The sequence below is a fragment of the Chrysochloris asiatica genome, unplaced genomic scaffold (assembly GCF_000296735.1).
Source record: "Chrysochloris asiatica unplaced genomic scaffold, ChrAsi1.0 scaffold00065, whole genome shotgun sequence".
NCBI classification, from domain to species: domain Eukaryota; kingdom Metazoa; phylum Chordata; class Mammalia; order Afrosoricida; family Chrysochloridae; genus Chrysochloris; species Chrysochloris asiatica.
This window is the reverse complement of record NW_006408583.1, coordinates 15,432,310-15,449,347: the sequence shown is the minus strand read 5'-3', so window position 1 is coordinate 15,449,347 and position 17,038 is coordinate 15,432,310. Positions and strand designations below refer to the sequence as shown.

The 17,038-nt window shown below is 38.0% G+C and overlaps 1 protein-coding gene across 1 annotated transcript in view; it reads left to right on the top strand.

Annotated features, from left to right (window-relative positions):
* Window positions 1-14,738, top strand: part of LURAP1L (leucine rich adaptor protein 1-like) — a 53,251-nt gene extending 38,513 nt beyond the window's left edge. The window contains exon 2 of the mRNA XM_006864491.1: window positions 14,001-14,738. Coding sequence (XP_006864553.1) covers window positions 14,001-14,375 — 375 coding nt within the window. The 3' untranslated portion in view covers window positions 14,376-14,738. The remainder of the gene's footprint in view (window positions 1-14,000) is intronic.
* Window positions 14,739-17,038: the final 2,300 nt, after the last annotated feature.

The following is a 17,038-nucleotide window of genomic DNA, read 5'->3' as shown; positions in this document are numbered from 1 at the left end:
TCTTTTTTCAAAAAATATTTTCTTAAAAGATCAGCATATTCAGTATATTAGAGTTGTTTCTCTATTTTGTTAAAATTCTAGAAAAATTAAATTTATGCAAATATTTATTAATCTTTAGATCAGGAGTGGGGGATATCTGGCCCATGGGCCATGTAAGGCCTGAGAAATCATTTGGTCTGACCCTGCCAAGGCAACCTCAGTTCTAGCCATCACGTTGTTGTTATAAAGTACTGTCAAGTTGGTTCTGACTCATAGTGACCCTGTATAGGGTTGCCTCATCCAGTCCATTTCCGAGGAGTGACTGCCAGCCGTGCAGTTCAAACCGACCTATGATCCAGTGTTTTATCCCACAGCACTTCATTAAGAGTGAGTTAATTAAACTTTTGACCAAATATAGCATGCTAATGTTTAAGTTCATGATTTTGTATGGCCCATGAATGATGTTATAAATATCCAAATTGCCCCTGCCAGAGAAAAGTTTCTCCACCTCTGTTTTATATGTTAGTTGGAGTATTGGTGTAGCAAGCACTGTAGGATAAGCACTGTATTGTTAACTGCAGGTTGACAGTTCAAACCCACCAACCACTCCTCAGGAACCCTATACTGGGTTGCTATGAATGGGACTGACTTGAAGTCACTTAACGACAACAACAACATGTTAATTAGGCATGCCACTTTAACTTAAAATATTTCATAATTTTATTTATTGATACTTTCTTAAAGTAGGAAAATATTTCATATTCTTATTAATGAATGATAAAGGTTTTCCTCAGTTAAATAACACAATAATCTACAGGACCTACAGCTTCAGTGCTGCAACTTCAGGCACAGGGCACTAGACAACATGGAACAACTAAGTCACTCGTTCAGATCTCAAAGAGTTGTTCTGCTATTCGATGGAAATGGATTCTCTTTTTCTCTGATATCAGTGGGCAAACAGACTCATAAGCAAATAGATGAACTCACCAGATACTCGGTCATCTCTCACCCAACAGAAACACATTCTCTTTGTTCCAGTAGAGATCACTAGGGATTGCCTCATGAAACCAGACTGCCAAATATCATTAACCCAAATGGGAAATCATTTATAGACTACGTGGCTTGACTAGTCTAGTTCAGCACCCACTTGTCCCTGGAATTGACTGTTTTAGTAAGATGTGTGTGTGGGGGTAGGGTGGGGAAGGGTCCTCTTGACTACACAATCAAAGTCAGCCTTGTTGCCAGTATCCAGTTATAGAAACGAATGTATCCTAAATCATGAATCAAGCAAAACATGGATAGATATGGTCAGAGAATCAGAAACAAATAAACAAAATTCACCTTATCAAAAAGAAGAAATTAAGGAGTCAAGAAGTTAAAGGTGTGTTGTTGCTTGTAATTAACTATGGACTCCATTTCTTGTACAACCCTGTTTAACCAAATCTAGCAGGTTGGCCCACCTGACCATCTTTAGGGCAACCTCAAATCTATCAGTGTGTAGCTTTCAAAATTTGAAACCATGATTGTTATACAATATAGAGTACCTGCTGACAGTGGATTTAAGTCATTTTATGAGGGGCCAGCAGCATGATAAACCTGGTGCAAAAAGGATAGTTCAAAGAATGGGTCATATTTATTTCAAGGAAAAGCGTATGAAATCCATGTTTTCAATTAGAGACCAAAAATTTTCATTCCCAACAGGAAAAAGGAAAATAAAACCATAACTCTGAGATTTCCTTTTTTTTTTTTTAACTTTACAGAAATTATTTGCTTTTCTTCCAAATACAAATCTACAAAGTTAACCTATAACTTCATAAATCTGGGCCAAATCAATAGTAAAGAGCAGGTCACTTAAAGGTATACCTTCTCAGATAATTAAATAAAGCTTTGATGGACTTCTTAGACCATGCTTCAATGTGTCATTGGAGAGATACTCAGTCTTTTTTTATTTCTTAATGTTGGATAATATTTCATAGCAATTTTATATTATTATAGTTCTAGAGGTCTACAGATGGCCTCAAGTTGTTGTTATGTGCCGTGGAGTCGGTTCCAACTCATAGCGACCCTGTACAGGTTTCCCAAGGCTATAAATCTTTACAGGAGCAGAAAGCCTCATCTTTTTCCCATGGAACAGCTGGTAGTTTTGAACTGCTGACCTTGAGGTTAGCAGCCCTATTCGTAACCACTTTGCTACCAGAGCTCCTTATGATCTCAGGTAGTGTTGACAAATTTTGATAAAAGTGGGTCATAGAGATCCACTTTTTAATCTCTGTTGGCAGTCTAGTAGGCCTAGACCAGTAAACCAAACTTATTGCAATTGAGTTAATTTTGACTCATAGCCTAGAGGAAAAAGGTTTTAAGATTTCATTGACACCCAAGAATTTTCAGTTTGTAAAGTTCTTCAACCAGAATGCCAGTCCATGCTGTCTTTATTCTGCCACAGTCCGACAGGATGTCCATAAATGCTCACAGACCTTCTTGTTCTTCTTTCAGCCCTATTACCTCTATTAGATTATCTCCCTGGTCTTCTGGACAGCTGCTGCTGGTTATGTATGTGGAGTCGGTTCTAACTCATAGCAACCCTGTAAAGGGTTTCTGAGGCTGTAAACCGTCTTTAAAAAATGAAACTGAAAAAGATAATTGGTAATCTATTAGCAAGGTTTAGAAGAGCTCTGGTAGCATAGTGGTTACAAATTGGGCTGCGAACTGCAAGGTCAGCAGTTCAAAACTGCCAGCTGTTCCAAGAGGGAGATGAGACTTTCTGCTCCCATGAAGAGATACAGCCTTGGATATCCTGTACAAGGTCACTATGAGTCAGGACTGATTCCTTGGCACATAACCACCACCAGTATGGGGGAAAATGGCTTTTTCTAGGCAAGACAGCCTGAGGGAAAGAGTAGAAACTGTAGTTAATCAAACTTTTGCTTGATTCTTGTTCTGTCACATAAAACTATGAGAATTTAGAAATCTTATTTCTCTTAGTTTCTATTCCTTTATATGCTTCAGAACTGTAATCAGCTTCACAAAGGAGTTGTGATGATTATATTAAATTAACTAGTTAATATTTAAAGCATATACCTAAATACCTGGCATGGAGTCCTGGTGTGGAGCTGTGGGTTAATGCACTGGACTACAAGGTCAGTTTGAACCACAGGGTCAGTGGTTCAAGCTCACCACCCGCTCCTCAGAAACCCTATATGGTTGCTATGGTTCGGAATTGACTCAACAGCACTTAACAACCACAACAACAAAAACTTGGCACATAGGGGTTGTTTGATAAATGGCAGATACTTCTATTGGCTAGTATTCCTAAAGCTGTTTTTAAAAAAGAAATGTAACTGAATAAATCAATAGAGTAGAAAGTCAATGAATTATTAGTGAATATTATAAGTCAATGAATTATTAGTGAATATTATAAGTCAATGAATTATTAGTGAATATTATGAAGAGTAATTTAGTCTTCCCACCCCAATGTTCTCTATATGTTGTTGTTAAGTGCCGTCGAGTCTGTTCTGACCCATAGCAACCCTGTATAACACTGCTGAGGAGTAGCTGGTGAGTTTGAACCATTGACCTTGTCATTTAAAGCGACTTGCAGCCCAGCACATTAACCCACAGCACTACAACAGTTTTCACTTGCTATAGGCCCATAGTAAACACCATTTGAGATGAATTCATATTTTTGTTAAACCATTCCAAAGAAATCATGGCTTGGGTGCTTTCCCGGCTTTTGCGTTAGTTAAAACCACCCTCTGTGTATTTGTACTCAGGGAAACAACGTTCATGGTCTTAGGATATAGAAACGGAATTGACTTTGCAGGTATCTCAGGATCACCTTGACCTGGCGTCTGATGGGAGCAGACTAGAAAAGCTTCATGTCTTTCTTTAGGGAAGCCTCCTTGTTCACCAGCAGAAACTGTACAGATCTCACTGCAGGCTTGGTGTCAGCAGTTTATAGCTAAGATTCCGGAGAGTCACATGTGCTCCTTTCAAATAAACCAGATGTAGTTTTCAAATTTATCACAACAACATCAATCCGTCAGTGGTGCTGATGACAGGGTTTCTATGTACGCAGTTGAACTAGTCTTGGGGGAAATTATTCTGTTAGAAGGGCTTGGTGAGCTGTTTTAGTTATTGTTCAATTTCACGTGTAAACAGCACAAATAGAGGGCGGCAAAGCTGACCTATATAAATAATAATAATAATGAAAATTAAAAACAGCCCACAGAATCCTCTCTTGCCTAATTAGAGACAAACTGTTTTGTCACTTTTGAACTGGCCCAAAAAGCCGAAGGAAAGTGGTGATGTGGCAGCGTTGCCCTGGCAGCGGTAGCAGGGTTTTCTTCTCAAGCCTTTTAAACCAAAGAAGTAGATGGAAGTGTTTGACTACGTCTTCTCAGACTGCAAAGGGACAATGACATCCTTGTGGGTCTGTTGTAGAAATAGAGCTGCTCATCATACGGCCTGAAACATTAACATTGTTGTTGTTCTTGAGTCCATTCCAACCCATAGCGACCATGTAGAGGGTTTCTGAGGAGTAGCTGGAGGGTTTGAACCACCGACCTTGGAGTTCAAAGTGATATTGAAGCACATGAACCCATCAGGAAACATTACGGTATTGGTAGTTATGTGCTGTGGAGTCCATTCTGACTCATTGCAACCCTGCATAGGGTTCCCAAGACTTTAAATCTTTATGGGAATAGAAAGAACACCTCATCTTTCTCCCATGGGACTGCTGGTGGTTCTGAACTGCTGACCTTGAGAGTTAACAGCACAACTCATAACCGCTACACTACCAGAGTAGTGGGGAGATAAAAAGCAATCTTATGTGATCATTAAATTGAGGATGTGGTGAATTTGGAGAAGTAGCGGTTTGAATTCCAAGTAGCGGTTTGATGCAAGAAATCAAGTAAGTAAGCTAGAATTGTTGTGAAGTGCCATTGAGTCAGTTGTGCCCCACAGTGACCCTGAATAGGTTTGCTGAAGAGAAACTGGTGAGCTTGAACCACCGACCTTGCAGTTCAAATGGCTTTTCACTCTTTAACCCACAGCACCACACAAGGACTCCAAGCTAGAATACTCTAGTGGAAAAACAGTATTCCAAGCAACTTTCCAAGAGTCTCTCACTTTAGTACGTAAAACCCAAAAAGGTTGCCATTGTGTCACTTACAGGTCATAGCAACTACATGTGTGTCCAAGCAGAACTGCACTCCATTTCTATTTTGGAAATAGACTGCCAGACATTTCTTGTGGCACCTCTGGGTGAATTCAATCTGCCAATCTTTCCGGTAGTATTCAACCATGTAACTGTTTGTACCACCTAGAGATTTCTTATACATATACTCCAAACCCACTGCCATGGAGTTGATTCCAACTCAAAGAGATCTCCGTGTAGGTTTTCTGAGACTACATATTGTTATAGGTGCAGATAGCTTTATCTTTTTCCTAGGAGCCGCTGGTGGGTTAGAACTTACTTTATAGCATCACCAGGGATCCTTTCTTACCTAGTAATATGATGTTACTGTAAAGTGCTACCGAGTCGGTTCCAACTCATAGCTCTGTCTCTTCTGTAGTTAGCATAATTTTCTCATAGCACAAATAATTTAGTAATCTACTGGCCAAATGACAAAGATTCAAAGAATAGTTAGAATGGAGGGAAATCTGAAATTACCTGATCTGTAGAATTCATTGTATCAAATAAGATCTTAAATGAAAGCTCAATATTAGAAACAGACAAAACTGATAGTGGTTTGTTTGTTTTGTTTTCCTTCATTGGATTTTATCTTCATTATTTGGCAGAAATTAATCTTTGTCCATGAAACCATTTTCCCACCTCTGTTGAGTCCTGTGGTTCAATGGCCCTCAGACTAAAGCCCTATGATTTCTTCTGTGGATAAAGGAAGCTTGAGGTCATGTGTGCTGGGCCACTTTGTCAATAGGTCACATAGCTAGATGATGACAGTGGTAGACTAGTAACCTGTACTAAGTCCCTCGTATTATATATACCACAAAAGATACTTATTTAGTAATTACCACATTAAGTGAAAATTTGATGACCTTTTCTCTCTGTTGGATCCCATCATGTTAAATTCATAAGTGTTGTATCTGGTCAATATTAAAATGCTAAATTCTAGAACAAAATATAGATCCAGAAAATTTTATAATTGAGAATTTTCTCTTTTAAGATTCCTCATTTAAGTTCTACAACAGACCCAGTTCATCACCTGTCAACAGATAACACACATTTTCAGCATTCTGCCAAGACCTTTTATGCCACAAATCTGAGTCACAAGAGATTTAGGTTTGTATGAAGGTGAGCCATGTTACAATGATGGTAAGGAAGCAAGTAAGGGTGAAGAAGAAATGAGGCAAGGATATTCACATCTCTTTAGATTGGTCAGTCCAAACCTCATACCCTATGTGTTTATTCTCTTTGTTCCATTCATTTCACCACATGTTTACAGAGCACCTGTGCTGTTCTAGTTCTGGGTTATCGCCTCTGAACAAACAGAACACTGTTTGGAGTGTGACTCACACCTTGAAATCTACTTCCTTTTAGATATTCTATATGGCGTGGCTCTGTAGGATCAGCACTTGACTATGAACCACAAAGTTGGCAGTTCAAACATACCAGATGCTCTTTGGGAATCATATACAGGGTCGCTATGAGTCAAAACCAACCTGCTGGCACTTAAATTCTGGAAATTTAAGTTTGGAATAATCTTACCCCCAGTCCTAGTGTGGCTCTGTAGGATACGTTTGAACCATAAGGTTGGTGGTTCAAACTCACCAGCTGCTCCTCAGAAACCCTATATAGAGTCATTGTGAGTTAGAACCAACTCGATGGCACTCTAGTGACAACAACAATAACCTTACACCAGTAACTCAGTGTTTGAATTCTTTGAGTGAAGGGAAAGGGATTGTGTGTTGGAAATGCTTCAGAACTAAAAGACTCTTGGTAGATATTCTCCTTCTTTCCTTTCAAGTCATGTGTCACTGATCTACAGCCAAACCCAAGGGTGAGGGGCTACTCACAGTTAATCTTTCAGCTGTTCGACAAATATTAACTGAACTCTTCAGTGCCAGGGACTCATCTAGGTTTTGGGTATAGAGAGATGAACAAGAGAAACCAAGTCCTATATATTCTGCGGAACTTAATACTTATAGGGAACATAGAAAATAAAAGGAAACAAATATCCATTGCTGTTGTTGTTGGTATGTGCCTTAGAGTTGGTCCCAACTCTTAGTGACCCCTGTACAGGGTTTCTGAGGCTGTAAATCTTTACAGGAGAAGAAAGGCTCATCTTTCTCCTGTAGAACAGCTGGTGATTTCGAACTGCTGATCTTAAGATTCACAGCCCAATTCGTAACCACTATGCTACCAGAGTTAGCTGCCTTCAAATCATTCCCTGGCAGTCTCATGTACAAAGGAACAGGACACTGTCCCATTCTGTGCCCTCACCATGGTCAGTTGTGGGTATTAGACTGTTGTGATCCATAGGTCTTTCATGGGCTGAGTTTTGGAAGTAGGTCATCAGGTCTTCTGTCTTAATCTGTCTTAGCCTAGAAGCTCTGTGGAGACCTGCTCAGCATTGTAGCAACATGAAAGCCTTCACTGCCAGGAGGTGACTATGCACAAGGTGAATTGACTGGAAATTGAAACCAAGTCTCTTTCACAGAAGGTGAGCATGCTACCAGTGACTAAGCCCTACTTCCCAAACAAGTAATAAGCAAAAATTGATTCCAGGTAGTCATAAACATGGAGTTTTGGTGTGGCACTGTGGACTAATGAGTCAGCCTACAAAGTCGTTTGAACTGCAAGGTTGTTGGTTCAAGCTCACCAGCTGCTCCTTGGAAACCCTATACAGGGTTGCTGTGGGTCAGAATCGACTGGATGGCACTTAACAACAACAAGAAAGTCATAATCATGATAAAATAAACAAAATACACAGAAATGTAGCACACAGCTAGCCATGGGAATTGGATGTCATCATTGATTAACATGGAGCTTGCCAAGGATGGGACATTTAACATTGACTAGTCAAGGAAGGGATATTTAGACAGACCACAAGGAGAATCTCTATCTGTATCTATGGATAAGTCACTAGGTCTTGTTGTAGAGTTTCAGGTCCCAGTACAAATCTACTCTCTTCTTAATTGATGTCCAGATGTCCTAGAAACTGAAATTAATAACTGAGGAAGAATAGGGCAGTTACTGAAGACAGAACCAATATTCTGAGTTAGGTCTTTGGTGGATAGCTCAAGCATTAAACTGCATTAGTAGAAAAACTACTCAGTTGAAGAAGAAAGCAGTGCGAAGCATCCAGTTTTGTGGAGAAACTGCCCTGCACATAAAGCATTGATTCTGGTGGCCTTGCAGCTGTGTGAACCAGCTGACCCTCCCAAGTTCCCACAGTAGAAAATTGTTTAATCTTAGTCACCAAGAGGACACTGGTAAATCTGTAATCACTATCTGACTAGCGTGTCACACCAACATGTTCTGACTGCTGTTAGCATCACACCCCATGATAGTTGCCCAATGCCCAGTGAATGTTTTACATTTAGAAACAAGATTTTAAAATATAAATGAACCGTTTCATGGACAAATTAAGTTTTGTTTATTTCATTTTTTGTCTACTCACCTGTTGTTCTTATTACCTAATAAGGTTAAATACATTGTGTTTGATGCAGCCACTGTGTAGTTTAGATAAAAACTGCTGAAAAGAATATTTATTTTGAATATGTTATAACCAGGTGTCACATAGTTGCAAAATCATGTGTTGTTAGTGTCTTGAGAGCTAAACTTTCAAATCCTAATATCATTACTGTTTTTAAACATCTTCTCAATGCTTAGCACAGACCTTAACATCATAAATATAACATGACTTTTTTCTTTAAGGAACTTTCAATTTCATTGAAGAAAGTGTTGAAAGACACAACTACTAGGTGCCAACTCATAGCAACCCTGTGTTTACCAGAATGAAACATTGACCAATCCTGCACATTCTCCCAGTTGTTGATTACTATGTTGGAACCCACTATGGTTGGTTGGTTGATTGGTTTTGAGTTGTGGAGTTGGTTCTGACTCAAAGAGATCCTGCATAGGGTTTCCAGGGCTGTAACTCTTCACAAGAGCAGAAAGCCTCATCTTTGTCCCACAGGACCCCATTATAGTGGCCATTATTTTAATCCATCTCATTGAGGGTCTTCCTCTTTTTTCTTGACATTCTAGCTTCCCAGGCATAATGTCCTTATCTTGGGATTGGTTTCTCCTGAAAGCATGTCCAGTGTATGTGAGGTAAAGTCTTACCATCCTCACTTCTAAGGAGCATTCTGGCTGTACTTCCAATAGATAGACAGACAGACAGACAGACAGACAGACAGATAGACAGATAGATATAGAGATATATAGATATATATGTTTGTCCTTATGGCAGTCCATGGTATATTAAATATTCTTTACCAGTATCATTATTCAAGGCAGCTAGTCCTCTTTGGTCTTCTTAATTCATTGTATAGTTTTCATCTGGTGGTTGAAAAATGCCATGAATTAGATCAGGTGACCTTTAGCACTCACAGTGACATCTTTGCTTTTTAAAAAAGCACTTTAGATCTTTTGCAGTAGATTTGCCCAATGCCATATGTCATTTGATTTCTTGACTGCTGGTTTTGTGGGCATTAATTGTGGGTACCAGGGAATTGAAATCCTTGACAATTTCAGTCTTTTTCTATTTATCATGATGTTGCTCATTGGTCCAGTTGTGAGGATTTATGGTTTTTTTCTTCTTCCTTTTTTTGGGTGTAATCCATAGTAAATGTCTTTTATTGTCTTCACTAAGTACTTTAAGTCCTCTTTGCTTTAGCAAGTAATGTTGTCATCTGGATATCACAGGCTTTAAATGAGCCTTCCTGTAATCCGATGCTGTTGTGTTTTTCTTCATATAGTTCAGATTCTCACCGTATTTGCTCAGCATTCAGAGTGAATAAGTATGCTAAAGGATACAAACCTAACATAGTTGTTGTTGAGTGCTGTTGAGTCAGTCACAACTCACAGCAGACTTGTTTCAGAGGATCAGCTGGTGGGGTTGAACCACCGACTCTACATACAGCAGCCCAGTGCTTATCCAGCAATGCCACAACAAGATTTCCAATATACTTGTAGGTGGCCATATTGACAGTAAAATATGATGTCATACAAAGAAATACAGACTACCAGGACTGTAGGGGTTAAATGAACCAGCCCGGGAGGCTAGAGTCAGAAAGCAGTGGTTGATGGGAGAAGTAGGACTTCAAGAATGTGGAGGAAATGGAGAAGAGAGGAACACTCCCAGAGCTGGACATGTGTGGGAGCAGCTTCATGAGACAGGGTGGGAACATGAGCAAATTCAGCTGTGGTTCATTTGGGGAACTTTTGGCAAATGGTTAGATTGAAATTGCTTCATGCCTACAATGGGCACATCACATTTTATCAGCTACAGATGCCTAACTAAAAAATTTTATCAGACTTTGACTCATATTGATTTTTCTAGTCTTCTCACAACCTAGGCAAAGTGTGGCATTTTGTAAATACTTGTATTATTTGAGTGGAGAATCTTGATGGTTCAGAGAGTATATGGATGAGTTTGAATATAAAGACTGCCAGAAGGCCTCTTTCCTCAACACAAGGTTGTTTCAAGATCGTTGAGACAATACCAAAAATAGAGATGGATCTTAAGACTTCCGTACTCCTGCATACCTCCTCATAGTGAAATGATCTGTTTCTATGCAATTTATTTTTGGTGGTTTTTTTTTCCTTGCTAGATAAACTAAAGATTTGTAATTGTCTTTTATGCTTTTTATATTTATATTTTTACAGTTTCAGAAACTATAGTATAAGAAAACTGAAATAATTATACTATTAGTTACATGCTCATATTTTTTCTTCACACTCACTGAATCCAATTTGTCTTCAGTTTTGAATTAACACCTAAAGAGGCAGTATTTGAACACTATGAAATACTTACAACATACTTTGAAGACAATAAGTTCCCTTCTTTCCTACAGTTTGAGTCACTTAAGTCTAATGGCCTCTGATAAATCAAGGAACCCATCAATCTGATTCAACCATGTATCTTAAAAAGAGAATTAGCATGACCCAGCCTCTTGTATTAACATGCCAACGGAAGAAAAAAAAAATCAGTTTCCAACCCATAATGAGAGTGACTAGGACCTCTAGTGGCTAAATGTGGTTATCCCTTCCAGGCCCAGGCCTGGAATATTAAAAGCACCACATTTCTTAAATTCCAAAATTAACTGGGACAATCATGAACGTTCTTACAGCTCCCCCCACTTTTCAACTACTAGACTCTTGATGTTAGCAGATGTTCACAATGAACTGTGGGATCTACAAGAGATTCAATTTTGTGGTTGTGAAGACAAAAAGAGATGTCCAAAGGGACATGCAAAAATCAATTAAGGACATTCTAGGAGCTTCCTTAAGTCTGACTGGTGTGCCCCAGCAAAGCTAAAGCAAGCAATCAGATCGACAGAAACATGTGTACACACTATCTTATAAATTGTACCAGCTACATGTATCAGCACACTTTTGAACTCAGATAGGTAAAATGGCAAAGGGAATTGTAGAGCAACTTTGTTCTTTCTCCTAAAAATAAAAGCATTATTCACTGTGATTTATGTCAACATTGTAAAAAGGAGTGCAAGTCTTTTCCATATTATTTTAACTCTTCTGCAGATTTCAGTTTGTCATCTGTAAAACAGAAATGAAATTAACAATACCTGTTATATAGCTGTTATTAGAATTGTTAACAAAGTTTGATCTTTAGTAATGATGCCTAGAACATATATTGTTGTTGTTAAGTGACATCAAGTTGGTACCGACTCATAACAACCCCGTATGGGATTTTCAAGGTGCAGCCGTTGGGTTTGAGCTTCCAACCAGTGCTTACTGTATAGCACCACACTAGGCACATAATTATCACTACTATAATGATTTCTCTGTATTTCATCTGGTGAAGTCCATGTGTATAGTCATCTTTCATGTTGTTTAAAAAAAGTATTTGCAATGAAGAAGTCATTGGTCTTGCAAAGTTCTGAGCATTGTTTCTATCACCCTGGCCATATTTTCCCATCACTGATGCTTCTTCTTTGTCTCCAGCCTTCACATTTCAATCACCAGCAATTATCTATACATCTCGGTTGCATGTTTGATCAATTTTAGACTAAAGAAGTTGGTATCATTCTTCACTTTCATTATCACTGACTTTACTGGTTGGTGTGTAAATTTGAATAAGTGGTTTTAACTGGTCTAAACTTATAGCTGTATGGATAATGATTCTGTCAACTATATTTCAAAATAGATCTTGAAATACTCTTTTTGATGATCAATGCTATACTATTTTTCTTGAGTTTGTTGCTGTGGCATAGTAAACCATATGATTGCCAGATTCAAAATGGCCAATACCTGTCCAGTTCAGTCACTAATACAAAGACAGCAGTTCAAACCCACCAACTGCTCCTATGAAAGGTTGCTGCTATGAGTCAGAACTGACTTGACAGCGGTAAACAACAACAATGCCTAGGATATCTATCTTCATATAGTCCATTGATTTTTGACAGTTGCCAGTTTCCCTACACTCATACTTTGTACATTCCATGTTCTAATTATTAATGAGCATTTGCAACTATTCCTCCTGATTTTGAGTTGGGCTCCATCATTAAATGAAGTCCCGAAAAGTTTACTCCAATTGTGTCATTGCAATCAACTCTACTTTGAGCAGGCAGTTCTTCCTCAGTCATGGTTTGAGTGCCTTCCTACCTGAAGGGATCATCTTCCGGCACTCCATATGACAATATTTGTATGCTATTCATAAAGTTTTCATTTATTCTGATATTATATCTGACAACATTCTGCTGCTATTTCTAAGGCTCTCAGTAGCTAAACTTTCAGAAGTAGTTTGCCTGTCCTTATTCCTATTCTGACTTACTTTGGAAGCTCAGCTGAAACCTGTGTTTGATGGATGACCGTGCTGTTATTTAAAATACCAACAGGGTATTTTAGTAGATTTAGTGGATTAGCATCCGGCATCACAACAACATGCAAGACACCATAGTACAACAAACTGTAAGACAAATGGCGGAGTGAGTTCTTTATTTATGATTTATACCATTAATCATATAATATTGCTAGAATTATTAACAAAGGTTGAGATTTTGTAATGATGCTTGTCATATATATATATATTATCACTTAGAAATAGTAGCTACTGCTATAATGTCGAGTTTTGGTGTGGCACCATAGAATAAACACTTGATTATAAGATCAATTTGAACTGCAAGGTAGGTGATTCAAACTCACCAGACTCTCCTCAAAAACTCTATAGAGGGACGCTATGAGTTGGAATCAACTAGAAGGCACTCAACAACTATAATGTATGAGTCCTGCTAACTTAGCAAATTACAAGCTGGGCTTGTAATTAACAACAAGGTTAATAGTTTGACTCTACCAGTCTCTGGGTAGGAAAAAGATGAAGGTTTCTGTTCCTGTAAAGATTTATAACCTATTGTTGTTGTTGTTAGGTGCCATCAAATCAGTGCCAACTCATAGCTTCCCTATGCACAACAGAATGAAACACTGCCCGATCCTGGACCAACCTCACAATTAGAAACCCTATTATGCATCGCTGTGAGTTGAAACCAACCACCACCGCTGCCTCTATAATATAGGAATCCTGGTGTGATGCTATAAGATAAGCACTTGACTGCTTACCACAAGGTCAGCAATTCAAACCCACCAGCCGGCCCTTGAAAAACCCTATATAAGGTAACTAGGAGTCAGCGCCATGTCACATAACAACAACAACAACTTGCCACTGCTCTGTGGTTTTAAAAAAGATCCTAGTATGAAATGAGCTTGTATTTTATCCTGTGATTTAAAAACTACAGGATATAAGATCCAAATGAAATGCGTCTTTCTGTAACACATAATAACTAGAGCGGTTTGCCTGTCTCCCTCTTCTTCACAGGCAAATCTCAGAGCCACCGACGTCAGGCTCATGCGCCAGTTGCTGATTATTAATGAGAGCATTGAGTCCATCAAGTGGATGATTGAAGAGAAGGCCACCATTACCAGTCGAGGCAGCAGTCTCAGTGGCAGCCTGTGCAGTTTACTGGAGAGCCAGAGCACCTCCTTACGTGGCAGCTACAACAGCCTACATGACGGCAGTGATGGGCTGGATGGCATCTCCGTGGGGAGCTATCTGGACACCTTGGCAGATGATGTCCCAGGACATCAGACCCCTTCAGACTTGGACCAGTTCAGTGACAGTTCCATAATCGAAGACTCCCAGGCACTACACAAGCATCCCAAGTTGGATTCCGAGTACTACTGCTTTGGCTAATGACCTAGTTTTTTGTATGGGACTGGTGTGCAATTTATTTGTTTTTATCCTTCTTTCCTGCTGCTATTATTTTTGGTGTGATTTTTTTTTTTTTTTTTTTTTAAGAGAGGCTTATTTTGAAATGGCTTAATAGTATTTCTGTTACTCCTGCTGTGTCTCTTCTGGACTGATTTATTTTTTTCTCTTGCTTCTGTGTTTTTATTTATTACAATGATTTCTCTCCCTTCTTTTACAATGGCACAAGTTAAGTAGGGGGAAATGAATAAGCAATAATTATGATTTTGCTTTTGCTTTCAGAGCAAGGGGTCAGGGATTACATGAAAAAGTTTGATAAATTTTACAATAAACCAAAGTCTGATAACACTTAATTTTGTAGCCAGTTTTTTTGTTTTGTTTTTAAGACACCACACCATCTTGTCATTTATAAAGCAAGCTTGCTCTTGGACCATGCTTTTTCTCATGATTGTACTAAGGTTGTCTTACATCTTCATGTAAACCAAACCAATTGCTGTTGAGCTAAATTGTGTCCTATAGGGTTTGCAATGGCTTAAATTATTCAAATTATCATCCTCAGAAGACATTGGGATTTATTGCCGTGTGTATATTTGTTTGAACAAAATGCTTGGAATACAATTAGTCATTAATTGTACATCGCAGTGTATAATCAACAGCATTTTTAGGCCCACAAACCTATGCAGAAGTCACTTAGAGATCTCAAGTATATTTAATCTGTTCAACTCAACCCTGAGATTGTATTATAGATTAGCAATTTATCAGCAGTGATTTCAACTCAAACCACAGATTAAATTGTTGGGCAAAACACATGTTTCTCCCATGTCACAGTATAATGAAGGTGAGGTTCAAAGGTAGCTAAAAGTGACTGTATTCTAAGTTTTGCTATACTTTGAGATATTGTTAATAATTATTCATATACATTTTTCTGATAGGATATACAAGCACATACATATGGATGGATAGATACATAGAAATCCTAAATAGTAAGGAAATAGAATCATTATTCACCTATAAAGTTCAATATGATATTTTTCATACTGGGTGGATAAATAATCTCTTTATTAAAATGGTACCTAAAATATTATCATTCATATCATGAATTAGCTATATTTTTATCATACTATTAATCCTCTAAATTTCATTTCCCTTGATGGTTCCTAATGATGGAATCAAATTCCAAACTGTTCTTTACAGTCATATATGTTTTTATGCTAAGCATTTAGAATATGAATAAAACTTTTTCTATTATAACTGATAAATATTCAAACTCAAAAAATGGTTTCAAAATATTTTGTGCTATTACATGCTTTTTTTTACATTTGTCAAATTTAGTATCTGTTTCCATAGCATACATTATTTCATTGCCAACTAAAATTTACCAGGGCCTATATTTTACGTTCAAGTCCCTGGGTGGCAGAGTTAACAAAGTCAAATGGTAACCACAAATTTGGAGGTTCGAACCCGCGATGCTTCTGAAGAAAGGCTCAGTAATCTACTTATGAAAAATCAGCTGTTACAAACCCTGTGGAGCACAGTTCTATTCTTATACACTTGGGTTTAACATAGGTTGGAACTGACTTGATAACAACTAACATATTTTGTATCATGATTTTCCCTGCATTGTTTGATTTGTCTTCTATATAATATTCTTAGGATGTTGCCATTTGATGGTTGAGGAAACAGAAACTCATAGAAGGTAGTTAATTGACTCAAATCTCCCAGTGAATGTTAACATTAAGATTTGAATTTTGATCTGTAATAACACTCAATAGTTTATTTGGTACCCACCAAAGTTGAGTAATAAAACAGGGGTAAAAACATAATTTTCAGGTCATAACCAAAATCACTCCAAATATAACCAAGCTTTTTCTCTTCTATCTATGGGACTTGTGTCTTTCAATATTGAATTTATTGAGCCCTTTCTTGAGACCACATGTCTAGTCAGTTTTTGTTTGCTTTTTTAAAAAGTTTTTATTGTGAATTGAGTGAAAGTTTACAGGGCAGATCATCAGTTTTACACTTAACAAATCATATACTTTGTTTCATTACAATGATTATAATCCCCTCCATGTACTATCAGTTAACAGTATTTCTCTCTATTCATTTTAGCTTGTTTTTTTTTTTTTAAACAAAAACAAAAAACACTCAGGCATATATAATAATTTAAACCATCAAAGGGCACATTCTGCAAGCCTGCCTCCTGGCCACCAGCTATTAGTCCCTTTCTTCCCATGAATCTAGAGTCCTCAGCTGCTCCCTCTCTCCATGTCCCCATCTCTGTCTCCGTCTCTGGTGTTGCTGCTTCTCTGGATAAGGTCCCACATTCTGTTTGTGCTCTTCTCCCTTGATGGTCCTAGGGTCCTCTGTTACTGGACTGTAAGATTACTCCCCCATTTTTGTCACAAAACTTCTACCTTTACAATTGTGAGAGTCGCAATTAGTCATGATAACAATTACTCACTGTTGAATCATAAGAATCTTATGTCCATGTCTTTCTACCAGACCCATCTAGACAAGATGAAAACTATTCACTGGGGACTCTTATAAGTTCTTTTTAACAAATACTGTGTACAACCTTTAAAACATCAATACTTGGATCAAAAGAAAACCCAGCTTATTTTCTGTTTGCTGCAAATTAAACAACAAAA